This window comes from Pecten maximus, chromosome 1, assembly GCF_902652985.1.
Source record: "Pecten maximus chromosome 1, xPecMax1.1, whole genome shotgun sequence".
Lineage (NCBI taxonomy): Eukaryota > Metazoa > Mollusca > Bivalvia > Pectinida > Pectinidae > Pecten > Pecten maximus.
In genome coordinates, this window is record NC_047015.1 from 6,214,057 (window position 1) to 6,228,529 (window position 14,473).

Genomic DNA, 14,473 nt, shown 5'->3' on the forward strand with positions numbered 1-14,473 from the left:
TACACTACATAGGAAAATAGTACAAGTAGTTTAATACTGTCCTGACTATACTGACATTGTCCTATTGACTAATGCAACTAAAACACGAATGCAAAATCTAACTAAACACGAATGAAGAACACTCTGTAAATTGTTTTCCATTTGTACATTTTGTTATCACACCTGTTTTGCCATATTAAAAACCAAAAATAGCAAATCTGCTGATTTGTTTTTAAATGCAAAGTAGAACTGTCGCCAGGATGGCTGACTAATACCCCCGCAATATGCACCAGTAAATGGTGAATTGGAACTGTTAATTAGAGGCTAACTAAGATAACCCGTGTATGCCGATATTTCGGAAATTCAGAATGTCTGAAATATGTGTTGTTCACAATAAAGATAATTCAGTGACCAGTTGCCATAGCAACCATAATTTTGAGAAAAAGAAAGTGGCATGCACATCTACACACGGTCCTCTATACTTGTGTGAAGTTCCATCTAAATCGGCCCTTCGGTTTAGGAAGAGTTGTCCGGACAAACTTAAAGTTATGGTTCTTATCGGAAAACCTGTTTATAGTGACCAGTTGCCATAGCAACCATAATTTCGAGAAAAAGAAAGTGGCATGCACATCTACACATGATCATTAATATTTGTGTGAAGTTTCATTGGAATCGGCCCATCGGTTTAGGAGAAGTTGTCCGGAAAATATGTGTCTACGGACGGACGGACGGACAACTTGATTCCAGTATACCCCCTAACTTCGTTGCGGTGGTATAAAAAAAGCAGGGGAGATAACTAGGAAATGGTAGACTGCCCTCTAACCCTACACTTGGGGATTGTTATGCCCTATACACAATTGCAAACATAATCATTGTACTTTGGTCGACGCACAATGTTCTTTCCGCTCTTGGTTCGAGGATTTGGTTCCTGTGTGGGAGTCGCTGGAGATGGTTGACATTTTGGTAGTTCCAGAACGGATTAAAGATTTGGTGTTTCCAATTTGGTCTCGATGCCATCAAAACATCATCATTGTTTATGTCCTTCTCCTGTTTTGTCGTCTTAGATTGTATTATGTCTTTTCTGTTCCTCCGATAGATGATACCTTCAGGGGTTTGTACAATGTATTCTCTCATCCCTACCGGTATCATACTGGTCTGTCCAGGTAAATACACCCATGCTTGCTGTGTGTGTATTACCTCGCTTCCGGTGTAGGATAGCAATGCGCGCGCAATGATACAAAAGTGTCACGCTCGCATAACTAGATTAGTAAACATGGTAAGTATTTTTGTGGTGTTTCTATGTGGTATGTATGTAGGGTTTGTATTTAGTGGTGCGCTACCTATAAGTCGGACCTCTCTGTCAGGTAAGTATTTTCGATAAAGCGCGAGAGATACGAGATGACGGACGATCGGTAAGGCACGCTCTGGACGGAGGATCGTTCGAGGTATTGGAGACATTGTTATATTTGTCTCATATGAGTGAAAGCACAGAAAGCTGACTGTGGTAAGTGTTTGCCCCTTTTTGGTTTATATTGCCCATGTATTTATCCGATTGGATTATAGTATTTACCTGTAGGAGACCGGTCAAGCATTTATAGTTGATGCGGTCCACTCGTGCGTGACTGAGTTGTTTACGTGTATGTTTGAATTTCTATAACTGGTTATTGTTTTATCAATATGTTATAATGGTAACTATAGTATTAATAGCTGTATAAGCAAGACATTTGTATATCAGCCATGTATTAGTTGTATACGGGCCAGTTATTGTCATGTATTTAGTGTAAAGTAAGCGTATGCGTTTTCTATAGGTATGGAGGCCCATAGGTGATAGACTGTAATTATTTATTGTACGCTGTGGACCCGCAGGGTTACCTAACTGATAATTTGCATAAATATGCTATATTATTCAGTAATTATAGTAATATTTAAGTTTGTGTTATTTAAATATCCTGAATTTATATATAATTGTATATCTAGAAACCCCAGTTTGTTAGGAGTGTAAATGTATGGAAGCGCGTAAGTGAAATAAATATCTAGCTCTTGTATACGCGAAGAGACTTTTAAACTACCTGGAATATTACGGATTTCTACAAACTATGTCCTATTTTCTGTATTTACCAGCTTTCTACCGTGGATTATCAAGGGAACTGGGTGAGATGGACCAGCCAACACAGTAACAGTTTTGACCATGACAGGGTCATCTACATGTGATAGTCAGTGGCGGTATAACCCAGCCTTGTTTCCCGGTGATGCAGTTGACTCATATAAGTCAGTGGTCAACAGTTCGACCTACATGTATACCTGTGTGGTTTACATGTGGCAGTGATGATGATTCCGATATCGGCTGATTGTTATGTTAACACTGAAGTGTTATGAGATACTGAAGTATCTACATCTACGCTCATAGCTGGTAACTCATGTGACGTGATAGGACAGAGGACCAGAGGAGTTGATTGGAAAGGAAGAGGACAGAACTTTTAAAAAGACTGTATATATCCTTATGTGTAGTGCGAGTGTGAGTGTGTGTGCATTTTGTATATATAATAGCCTTATAAATACTGTAAATAAATATGTATATACTGTATAGAATGCTTTATTGTGTTATCAATACTGGGTATGGCTGTGCCGCTCTGACCACAGTTACAATTTGGTGGCAGCGGTGGGATGACTGGTGCTAGTCTGCTCGGTTGATTTCATGATTTACATTCTGTCAGTAGATGCTGGAAAGGTTTTCCACAGGTTACATGTAGCTAGGTTTAGGTTCCCCATTTCTTTCACAGCAGTCTGGATACTGTGTGGAAAGTGGTATAGGTGAGCAAGTGAGTAACACTATTCTGAGACGGGAAAAAGGCCTGTACAAGTATTCGAGGATTTGGGGTGAGTACCTAAGTAATTGTGTTAGTCATAATTATTCATTGTTTTGTTATATGTTCTTTGTTTTACATAGCTTACATCATGTCGACACGCGAGGAATTGATTTTGTATGGTAAGGAGCTTGGTTTGCAGGGTCAGGAATTACGCCAGTTTGTATCTGAGGAACAAGCCAAGGCCAGACATGAAAGAGAAGAAGACAGAAGGGTAAGGCTACAGGAGCTTGAAGAGAAAGAGAAGGAGCGTCTTTTCCAGAAGGAGATGCTGATGGAAAAAGCAAAGCTAGAGAGAGAGAGCGAAGCGAGGGCGATTGAAGAACATAAGAGGCAGATGGAATTGCAAGCTTCCCAGTCAAAACCAACGGTGCGAGATGGAACAGCATTACGGGGTCCTAAGCTGCCCGCATTCGAAGAGGGTAAAGACAACATGGATGCCTATTTGCAGCGTTTCGAGAGATATGCGACCGCTCAGAAGTGGGACTCGGCTAGTTGGGGAGCAAATCTTAGTGCTCTACTGAAGGGGAAGGCACTCGATGTTTTCTCTCGACTTCCAGTGGAACAGGCACTTACGTATGAGGAGCTTAAGAAGGCTTTGCTCAGGCGCTTTGAGAAGACAGAGGAAGGTTTTAGGAAGGCATTTCATTCTGCAAGACCAGAAAGCGGGGAGACCTTTTCTCAGTTCTCTTTGAGACTGGAGAATTACTTTGAGAGATGGGTAGAGATGACAGGGACTCAAAAGACCTATGAAGGCGTAATGGATCTAGTTATCAGAGATCAATTCATTTATTGTTGTGGGAGAGATCTGGCGTTATTCTTGAAGGAAAGAATTCCGAAGACGTTGGAAGAGACGGCCAAGCTCGCGGACCAGTTTGCTGATGCCAGGGGTAGTAGGAGTAACCTAATGACTACAAGGACGACCAAGCATGCTGATAGCAAACCGAAACAGAACAACAGTCCACACACAGGAGACAACTCTCGTGGGAAGTCGTCACTGCCATCAAAGGAGAGGAAGTGTTATTCTTGTGGGAAACCAGGTCATTTGTCGTACGAGTGTCGGGGTAAGAAGTCATCTAACGTTGCTGCTGTAGTAGGGGAGATTGGCTCGGAGGATGTTGGTAGACGCAAACACTTGTCAACAAGAGGACGAGGGAGAAGATCTACTAGAAGTAGAAGTAAAAGAAGATGCAGTGAAGGTACTCGGGTACAGGCATCATCTCCTTCAGTTGATAGAAGTCCTCCCACTCTCAGTGAGTCATGCAACATAAAGATGGCTGGAGACAGAGGCATGCCGATAGCAAGTGGATATGTTGGCGACCATTTTGTTACGGTGTTAAGGGATAGCGGTTGTAGCGGTGTTGTTGTGAGGAAGGATTTGGTGGACACTTCTAGGATTTCTGACCGGCAGCAAGTGTGTTCGCTTGCAGATGGATCCAGGATACAGGTGCCTGTGGCTGAGTTAGAAATTGACACACCCTATTTTAGAGGAACAACTGATGCCTGGGTATTGGAGACACCCCTGTACGACCTGATAATTGGTAATGTACACGGTGCGAGACCCCCAAACCATCCTGACAACGATTGGCAAAGCAAGAATGGAAGAATACAGGCTGTAGAGACGAGATCTCAGAAGAAAAGGAATCAGAATGGATATCGTGCACTACAGGTGAAGGAAGTTACTGACATTGGGACCATGGACGAGATTAAGGAGGAACAGAAGGTGGACCCTACTTTGTCAAGATTTAGGGATATGGCCAAGTTAGACGACCGGCATGAACGACAAGATGGCGGAGTTTCGGTAATATTCTACCATAAGGGTTTGCTTTACCAGAAATTTCGGAGTCCAAAGGTAGCCAATGGTAAGGAGTTTCGGCAGTTAGTAGTTCCCAGGAAATTTCGACAGGCAGTGTTGGACCTTGCACATGCATCCATCATGGCGGGACATCAAGGAGTCAAGAGGACAACAGCACGTGTTCTCTCGGAATTCTTCTGGCCCGGCGTCCAAGCAGATGTGACAAGGTATTGTAGGTCATGCGATATATGCCAGCGAACTATTTCTAAGGGAAGGGTTCCTGTCGCGCCACTGGGGAACATGCCGCTGATTGATACGCCATTCCAGAGGGTTGCAGTGGATTTGATTGGACCAATTCAACCAGCAACAGATAGGGGAAACAGATATATTCTGACGGTAGTAGACTACGCGACAAGATATCCAGAGGCTGTAGCGCTACGTGGCATAGAGACGGAGCAAGTAGCAGAAGCGTTGGTTGACATATTTAGTAGGGTTGGAGTTCCAGCTGAGATGCTCTCGGACCAAGGGGCGCAGTTCACTTCGGATGTCATGCGTGAAGTTGCCCGGCTGCTGTCAATGAAGCAATTGACAACGACCCCTTACCATCCCATGTGCAATGGGTTGGTTGAGAGATTCAATGGTACGCTTAAGCAGATGCTTAGGAGGATGAGTGCGGAACGACCAAAGGACTGGGACAAGTTCATCAATGCATTGTTATTTGCCTACCGAGAAGTTCCACAGGAGAGCTTGGGGTTTTCCCCTTTCGAACTATTGTACGGAAGATCAGTACGTGGACCAATGATGGTTTTGAAGGAATTGTGGACCAAGAATGTGCCAGATGAAGAAGTCAAATCTACATATCAGTATGTGATGGATTTGAGGGAAAGACTGGATGAAACGTGTCAGTTTGCAAAGGAACATTTAAAGATGGCCAAAGGGAAGCAGAAGAAGTACTTCAACAGGAAATCGAAGGTTAGACAACTAAAAGCAGGAGATAAGGTATTGGTGTTGTTGCCAACCAAAGCCAATAAGTTGCTAATGCAGTGGCGTGGACCATTTCAAGTAGTTGAGAGAGTTGGACCGTCGGACTATCGAGTAAATCGCGATGGTAAGATTAAGACACTCCATGTGAATCTTCTGAAGAAGTATGTAGAACCAGAAGTCAAAAGGTCGGATTCAGAGGTTAGCGGAATCCTTGGGTGTATAGCCACAGCGGTTCTTCATGAGGACGAAGACGATTATGAAGGAAACCCGGAGTTAGAGACACTTCCGTCTAAGACTGGTAAAGAGGGAGTGGATGATGTCGTCATAGCTGAGGAATTGACGTCATCACAGCTGGAGGATGTCAACGAGCTACTACATTCTTACACAGATGTACTCACGGACATGCCTGGCCACACCAACTTGGCTCAACACGACATCCATACGACAACATCAGAACCAGTTCGTGTGAAGCAGTATCCATTACCATACAGCACCAAGGAAGTCATAATGGATGAGGTCAAGAAGATGATTGATATGAAAATCATTGAACCATCGGAATCACCCTATGCCGCACCTGTTGTAATGGTGAAGAAGAAGGATGGCAGCAACAGATTCTGCATTGACTTCAGGAGGCTAAACCGTGTGACAGTGTTCGATGCTGAACCAATGCCAGACACAAACAACATCTTCGGTCGGCTTGCAGGAGCGCGTTACTTCTCTAAGCTGGATCTGTCTAAGGGATATTGGCAGGTGCCTATGGGGGAAGATGCGAAACCAAAGACTGCATTCAGCACTCCCCAAGGACTGTTCCAATTTCGGGTTATGCCGTTTGGATTAGTTAACGCACCTGCGACGTTTAGCCGCCTTATGAGGAAACTGTCAGCGGGAATGGACTGGTTGGATAATTTCATCGACGACATTCTCATTTTTACGGAAACATGGGAACAACATCTGGAAGTGTTGAAGGAATTATTTGGTCGGTTGAGGAAGGCGAGGTTGACGGCACGACCTACGAAGTGTTCGATTGGTTTCATGTCTCTACCTTGTCTGGGGTATGTAGTTGGAGATAAGCGACTTCGACCAGACCAGGAAAAGATCAAGGCTATAGAAGAGGCACCAAAACCAGAAACAAAGAAACAAGTGCGATCGTTTCTGGGACTAGCGAGCTTTTATCGGAGATTCATACCGAATTTCTCTGCAATAGCCATACCTCTGAGTGACCTGACCAAGAAAGGACTCGCAAATAAGGTTGAGTGGAACGACAGTCATGAGAAGGCATTTGTAACTTTGAAGACGATGTTGACCAGCAGTCCTGTTCTGAAGTTACCGGATCTTACACAGGAGTTTATTCTCAGGACTGATGCATCCGATACAGGTATTGGGGCTATTCTGCTGCAAGAGGAGAACGACAAGCCGATGCCGGTAGCATACGCTAGCCGGAAGCTTCTTCCCCGTGAGAAGAATTACGCCATTATTGAGAGAGAGTGCCTAGCTATCGTTTGGGGCATACAAAAGTTTGAACCGTACCTGTATGGACGCGAGTTTGTTTTGGAAGCAGACCACCAACCATTGACGTATCTGAACCGGACGAGGACAGCTAACGGAAGGCTGATGAGATGGGCTTTGATGTTGCAGCCTTACAGGTTTCGCTTGCGGGCCATCAAGGGTTGTGACAATGTTGGAGCGGATTATCTCAGCCGGGTGTAGGAACCTATATTGGATATAGAGTGGGACGTTGCTGTCGTTAGTCCGGGAAGATCACAGGAATTCCAGTTGGAATACGTAGTGTTGGTATTCTTTATGTTATGCGAGGTGGATATTTTGTGAAATTGTGGCAATTTCATCTGAAGCGGGGGGATGTGTCGCCGAACCGAAAGTACATCTATCTATAGATTTGTAAACAATACATTGAATTAAGATATGTAATCAGATAATTTTTTTTTTATTTATGATATAAAATATGTAAAAAAAAACACGTTCTTTTATTATTTTTTATTAATAAAACATGGAACTATATTTTCACCCGAAAGGACACACTAGCTTGGCCGACATCAAGTGATTTGGCTTCGCTTGCAATGACAGGGCTGCTGAAACAACGTTAGACTGTGGAAATGAATGGTTTCCTTCGTTTTTAGAACAGCAAACGACGTTTGCATATATGGGGTATGGTAAATCGATTGGCGCTGTTCTTTTTTTTATTATATGCAGTAGAAAAAAAGTTTGGATTGAGAAAAAATGGCGTCTATCTGAGAAAGCTATCGACAGATAGTGCCTATTTTTGCATATTTTAGGTTGAGAATGAGAGAAAAATACTCAATCATATGTGGTTCATGTAGGATAGGGATATTCCACCCTCTGGGTCACAAAATGTGGTAAAACCCGAGGCGGAGCCGGCCTCGGGTTTTACCACATTTTGTGACCCAGAGGGTGGAATATCCCTATCCTACATGACAACATATGATAGAGTCTTATAGGATCTTGGTAAGTGGGTGTGCATTATATTACCCTGTTTCCACTTCTCCAGTAATCTTTTCACTGTTTGTAAATTTTTTTCTGTTAACCCGTTGCCTTAAGGGTGATATGGACCGGCTGTGACATGTTTGAATCCCCATTCATTTGCAAATTTTCTGAACTCCTGGGAACTATATTGAGGAGCATCATCACTTCTGACTTCCGTTGGAATGCCATGCCTGGCAAACATTGATTTAGACTGGTGATTACTGTAGTGCTTCTAGCGTTGTCCAACTTAGCTATTTTAGATACTTTGAATAATAATCAGGGGCAATGACTTAGCCATTGCGGTCCCAGAAAAAAAGGCCAGTACCTACAACCAAGGACATTCTGGCATGTCAGACTGTATCAGAGGTTCCTTAATATTTGTGCAGTTTTTTGACAGTTCTTTAAACTTTTCTGTTCCTATATTTGAAAGAATATCTTTATCAAAATATGATTCCATTACAACGCCCCAATTTCCTTATTTACGATAAACTCGTATTATCCAAGTTGTTTTCGAACGCTAATATATTGTATTTTCAAATGTATCATTTTGAGTCCCCTTTCGATATATATATAATTTTGATAAATATGTCTCTTTTGGTTTGATCTGATTTGCCATTCCACAAATAATTGGATGAAAAGTATTTTCTTTAGGATATGCAACATCAGCATTCAAGAAACAAATGATTGAACTGACATATTATTGACGTTTTGTTTACTATTATTTTGCCAATTTGTGTAAGTATTCTTCTTTCCAATGTAGATATTAGAGACTTCGGCCTAGAATATTTTTGTCAAAGTTTAGTTTAGTGATTCTGTGAAGATTAATGTCATAGTCAATGCCTGATAACGAGAACCTTGTGCAACCCCATTTTAAATTGAAGTCAGTGGAGTAAGTATTGTTGCTGCATTTTTTACTATCAATCTAAACTACCTGGGTCTTGGAGAAGTTCATTTTTAGACCAGAGATATTAGTAAAATATGTAAGTTTTTGGTGAGTATAATCTAAAGATTTCTTGTAGGGTCATCTGCAAATTGAGAGAGTAGTATTTCTTTTTCCCGTATATTTCTTCCTTGAATTCCATTTTGTTTTCTTCTTAAAATTATAGATAGGATCTCGCCACACAAGATGAGATGGGGTCTCCATGACAGCAACCACGTTCAATTTTGAAAAAGTTTGATAAATACTCCCGATGTTTACTGCAGATTGAGTGTTATTCTGAAAAAGTTTTATCCATTGAAAAATGTTTGGGCCAAAATTGAAAAAGTTCAATGTTTTTAAAATAAAATTCCAAGAGACAGAATCAGAATGATTTTAAAAAATCTATTAAAAGTTTAAGTTCTGGTAAATTTTTATCTTCAGTATATCGCATAATGTCATAAATTAATCGAATGTTTTCTCCTATGTATCGACCGGGAATAAAGCCTGTTTGATTACTACTTATTAATTAATCAATAATTGTTTAAAACCATTGTAATATTGTTCTTGATGCTATTTTACGTATGTTATTAAAAAGTGATATTGGTCGCCAATTAGTTCATTTATTACGTGGCTTATAACCTTTTGGAATGCATGTAATAATTCACAGTTTTGTGTTATAGAAAGTTCTAAAGTGTCAAAGCTATAGTTTAGTGAAAGGGCCTAGTTGTTTTCAAAATAGTTTTACAAACTCAACAGTGAAACCATCAGAACCAAGACTTTTTTTTTTTTTTTTAATCTTTTTAGAGTCCATCAATGTTTAATGATTTATATTTTGAAGAGATATATTTTTTTTTGGTATAAGTACTGTAAAAGCTTTGTTTCTCGTTGGTGAGATATCATTGTACCATCTTCTTTGCTTATACGTGGAATTATTTTACTGGTGTAGTTTCTTGACTTTAATCCACATTAGTAGTTAGTTGGTTTTCCCCATCCCCTTCTAATTCATTATGATGTCATTTAATGCTGATTTTATAAAGTTATGTAGTCAGGATCAAATTGTAGAGTTATTAAATTTCCGAAATCCCTTTCCTCGCTTAAAGTTTTGTAAGATTTAGTTCTATTAATGAGTGTAAGTGCTTGTTTGATAGGTGTTTTCTGTGCCATGTGTATCTTTTGGTGTCAGGGTGAGGTTCTCTAAAAGTATATATTAGTCCATATTCTTTGTTTGATTCAAGGACTTTATCTCTAGCATTGGGATTGTGTGAAATCAAAAGTCATATTAAAAGTCCCACTTAGTATATATTTATTATTACCCACATCTTCTATGATATTGTATCAGGTTGGTCAGTATTTGGTCAATATAGTGTAATTACAGTTAGTTTCTCCCCTTCTATTACAATATCTAAGGCTATTAAGTTACCATGATCATCTTTTGTCTTTTTCTGTAATATTTTATATTCGAAATTATTACTAAAGAAAATAGCTATGCCCCTAGAATTAGAATTGTACAAATTTTGCATGAAATCTAAACCCCAACATGAACGAATTGTGTTTTCCCTGTCAATGTAAAGTGGGTGTCTTGAAGGCTGTGTATGTTTTTGGATTTCAAATAATTAAATATGTCTTTTTGTTTAACAATATCTCCAAGACCCTGGCAGTTGGCGGATACGATTTTTATACTATTAACGAAGGACGGAGGCACAGCCCCATAGCACGAATAAACTGCCGGACGAGGCCCTTTGCTTGATGAAGTAAATGACCTAGGTCAATGGCACATATAAACATGTAGACATATATACAGGCACAAATCTTAAATTATAGTAGCAATTCGTAAAGTCATCCCCTTTCTGGTCTAATAAACCATTGCATTAAAAAGGAATCTTTTCCTAACTGTCTAAAGCGGGCACAAGTGATTCCTATCTAAAACAAATGACCCCTTAGACAAGACCAACTATAGGCCTATCAGTAACTGACCAGCTTAGTAATTAATTCCTGTATATTTAAACCCCTTCCTGGTTGCCTTCAGGGCAGGCTTTGGGTACCAGTCTACTCTGCTGCGCCTCTTGAGGGACTGGCGAATGGCATTTGATGAGAACAAGATGATTGGTGCCATACTTATGGAGCTCCCAAAGGCGTTCGACTGTCTTCCTCACAATCTGTTGGCGGGGAAGCTGTGAGCCTACGTTCAGCAGTTATCTCTCCAACAGAATGCAGCTTGTGAAGAGGGTACTCAAAAGGTCCATAGTAGGGCCCCTTTTATTCAATATTTTTTTTTTATAATTGCCATGTTTCTTACTACCAAATTTGGTGCTTATACAACTACGCAGATGATAATACCGTTGTCATACACCCATGAAAATCACCAAGATCTGAAGTCCACTTTGGAGAGAGAATTAAGCATATTAAACTATTGGTTTGGTAATAATGGTATGATAGCAAACCCCCAGAAATTTCAGGCTACATGTATATGTGTAAGTACCAATGCTAATAAAACATTAAATAACTCGATATCTCAGATACTGCCATAAACTGTATCGACTCTTTAAGCCGACTCACTCACACTTCTTACGTATGTAGGAAAGCGGCCAAACAATTAGCAGAGATAATTGGTATTTTTTGTTTATCTAAACAGACCAGAATGGCCATCTTCCAGTCCTTTATTATGTCAAATTTTTAACTACTGTCCTCTGGCCTGGCACTTTTGTAGCAAAAACAGTACTTTAAAGTTAGAAGAGATCCAGGGAGGACGTTTTGTTGTCTATGACCATGCTCACCCTTTTATTCACATCTTAACTGACTGTAATATGGATTTCTTACATGAAATACGCATACAATTAATGATACAAAGAGGTTTTTAGAAAAGTACCTACCTACATACAAGATCTAATCAAAACTAAAAATATATCTGATAATCTCAGGATGGAACACACAGCCGAGATCCATAGAGTGAAAAAGACCAGGTACGGACTAAAGTCTTTCCGCTCTGTGGCAGCCAGGGTGTGGATCAGCCTGCCTAATGAGCTAAGGACAGCACGTTCTTACTCTCTCAGCAACTGTCTTTGTGTTCACGCTAGCCTTCTCTTTATTATTTTTATTGTACATGCTTTGTAATGTCAAATGCGATGTCTGTCGACTATAGAACTAGTATACCGAGTCAATGCTGTTTTTTTGTTATGTTGCTTATAATTTGTAAAGTTTAGTTTAAAGGTATATGAATTTAAATACATCCATTTTATATGTGCTTTTTACCTTCATTTATCACGCTTCATACACTCGGTATGAATTTTAGATTGTACCCAAGAGCTTATCCTTTCAATTTTTACAGTTTGCTATGTTAGCATATATATATATATAGTCATGTGCTTTATAATTACCCAGTGACTTTGCATGCTATTTGTGCTTGCTATTTAACTTAACTGCACTTAATATCAATTACCTTATTCACTATAGTCTTTCTTGTTATCATACTCCTGTAACTCCTTGCTATTATTTATGTATTACGTGTTACGTGTTATGTATTACTAATGATTTTGTTAACCACACTGTGATATTTTCCATATGTTGGTCGTAATAATAGCTCTTCGTTGCTAATGTATCCTGTTATCATGTGTACGATACAAAATAAAATTTCTTCTATCTTGTACCTGGCATCTTGTCATCCGGCCAGTAAACATGAGAGTCACATGTAATGTAAATATAAAGTTACTTTGTTACCCTTCGTAGGACTTTGATTTTGAGGCGCATTCGTCTATTAACATTTAAAACATTGTTTTTTTCCTAACCGTGAAAAAAAGTTTGTAGGACTGTGATATTTTTTACGATGCATTCGTTTGCAGTCATAGTACATTAGCTAAAAGCTATGTTGACTTACAACATTGGGAAATTGCGATTGTTTACCAAATATGTTCGGAAAAAGTTCTGGCCTATCACAAGGAGATTTAACACCTAAATGACATTAGCTGTTAGGACGTTAAACAAATGAACAAAACCAAATATGTAATAACTTAAACGTTTGACAAGTTGTGTACAAACTTTTTGTTTGATAACCATTCTTCAGTGTGAAAAGGTCTTGTCATACAAAGGGGGATAATCTTTTGTAATAATTTATAAACAAATCGAGTGTTACAAACATCCACAAAACACATATATAGAACATGAATGATATAAGTAAATCCTCTTGTTGGGTACAAAAAAGGTTATGGGTCTACTGGCTAGTGAATGAGTGTTACTATGTACTGTATGCCATTGAAACGTTGTTTTTTAAGAACACCGATGTGGCGCAGCGGTATAAGCTGCGAGTATCTCTGGCAAGGTGATTGTGTGCCGTAGATCGCGAGTTCGAGGCCTGGTCAGGGCAAGCGTCATAAAGTTGTCTTCCTTCGTCAATTGTGTTACTATGTTATATATATATATATTTATGCACGGATCAAGCTTATTTTTGCAGTAACATTGATTGCATTTTCTTATTATTTGTTACTAATAAAAATGTGTTTATTGAAAAAAGGATCGGCTTATGAATTTTAGGTAGAGAATTGGCTTGTTACAATAGATTTGTTTCCGTACACAATCGTTAAACGAGTAAAACCTGGTATCAACTCTAGTCAGCCTACACTTGAACTTGCCAATTTGAATGAAAAAGTTTTAGCGCCACTAGTTAGGAGGAGCACAGTCACAACACAGCTCGTAAGGCGAGAGAAACTTATGATGATGAGAAACGGAACACGAGGAGAGAGTATAAACAAAGGAACCATAAACAATTCCGGACTTCACTCCGGAATGCACTAAACGTAATTACTGTTCTAATACTGGCGTCACAACTTTCCTCTTTTTAAAGACAAACATATTTACTGTAACTTAAAGTTAGGAAGGATTGTCGGTCAGTTGAACAGAAACATTAAAGCTTAAAACTAAAAATACAATCATTGGATAGACTGCCCTCATGTTTTAGGGATTATACTGCCCTGAATAAAGCACAATTAGGTTCACATTAATATGGGTTACTGAATCAACACTTGCCAAATGTCACCTCGGAACTGAAGTAGCTGGCATGTCTTTTCAGGATAGCGCTACTTTAGGTATGTAGTCATTAAGTCATTTCGGCGACTTTCGTTCTCGTCGTGGTCTACCAGAAGGTAACGAGTCTGGGATATCAGCACAGACATCCTCTGGGGATGCAAATATGTCGGATGTGACACTAGGGATATTGGGATATTCATCAGGTTAAGGAAATTCGTTCAATTGTACAGGGAAATTGATCATGCCCATAAGCAGGTAATTTGTCGGAAGACGGTTAATTGAGAGGTGTATAATCTTCATCGGACGATTCCGAAACATTGGATGAAATATACTGCTTTTCAGATATAGTACGGTCGACTGCTGGAGCTGTGTACAGATCAAAGTCTTTGACACGGTATGAATATCGACGCAGTTGAG

General features: G+C 39.7%; 1 protein-coding gene across 1 annotated transcript; it reads left to right on the plus strand.

Annotated features, from left to right (window-relative positions):
* Positions 1-1,228: 1,228 nt before the first annotated feature.
* Positions 1,229-7,329, plus strand: LOC117323326. Its single transcript, XM_033878869.1, has 2 exons — positions 1,229-1,483; positions 2,101-7,329. Exon 2 carries the CDS (start codon positions 2,935-2,937, stop codon positions 7,327-7,329), a length of 4,395 nt encoding a protein of 1,464 aa, XP_033734760.1. The 5' UTR covers positions 1,229-1,483; positions 2,101-2,934.
* Positions 7,330-14,473: the final 7,144 nt, after the last annotated feature.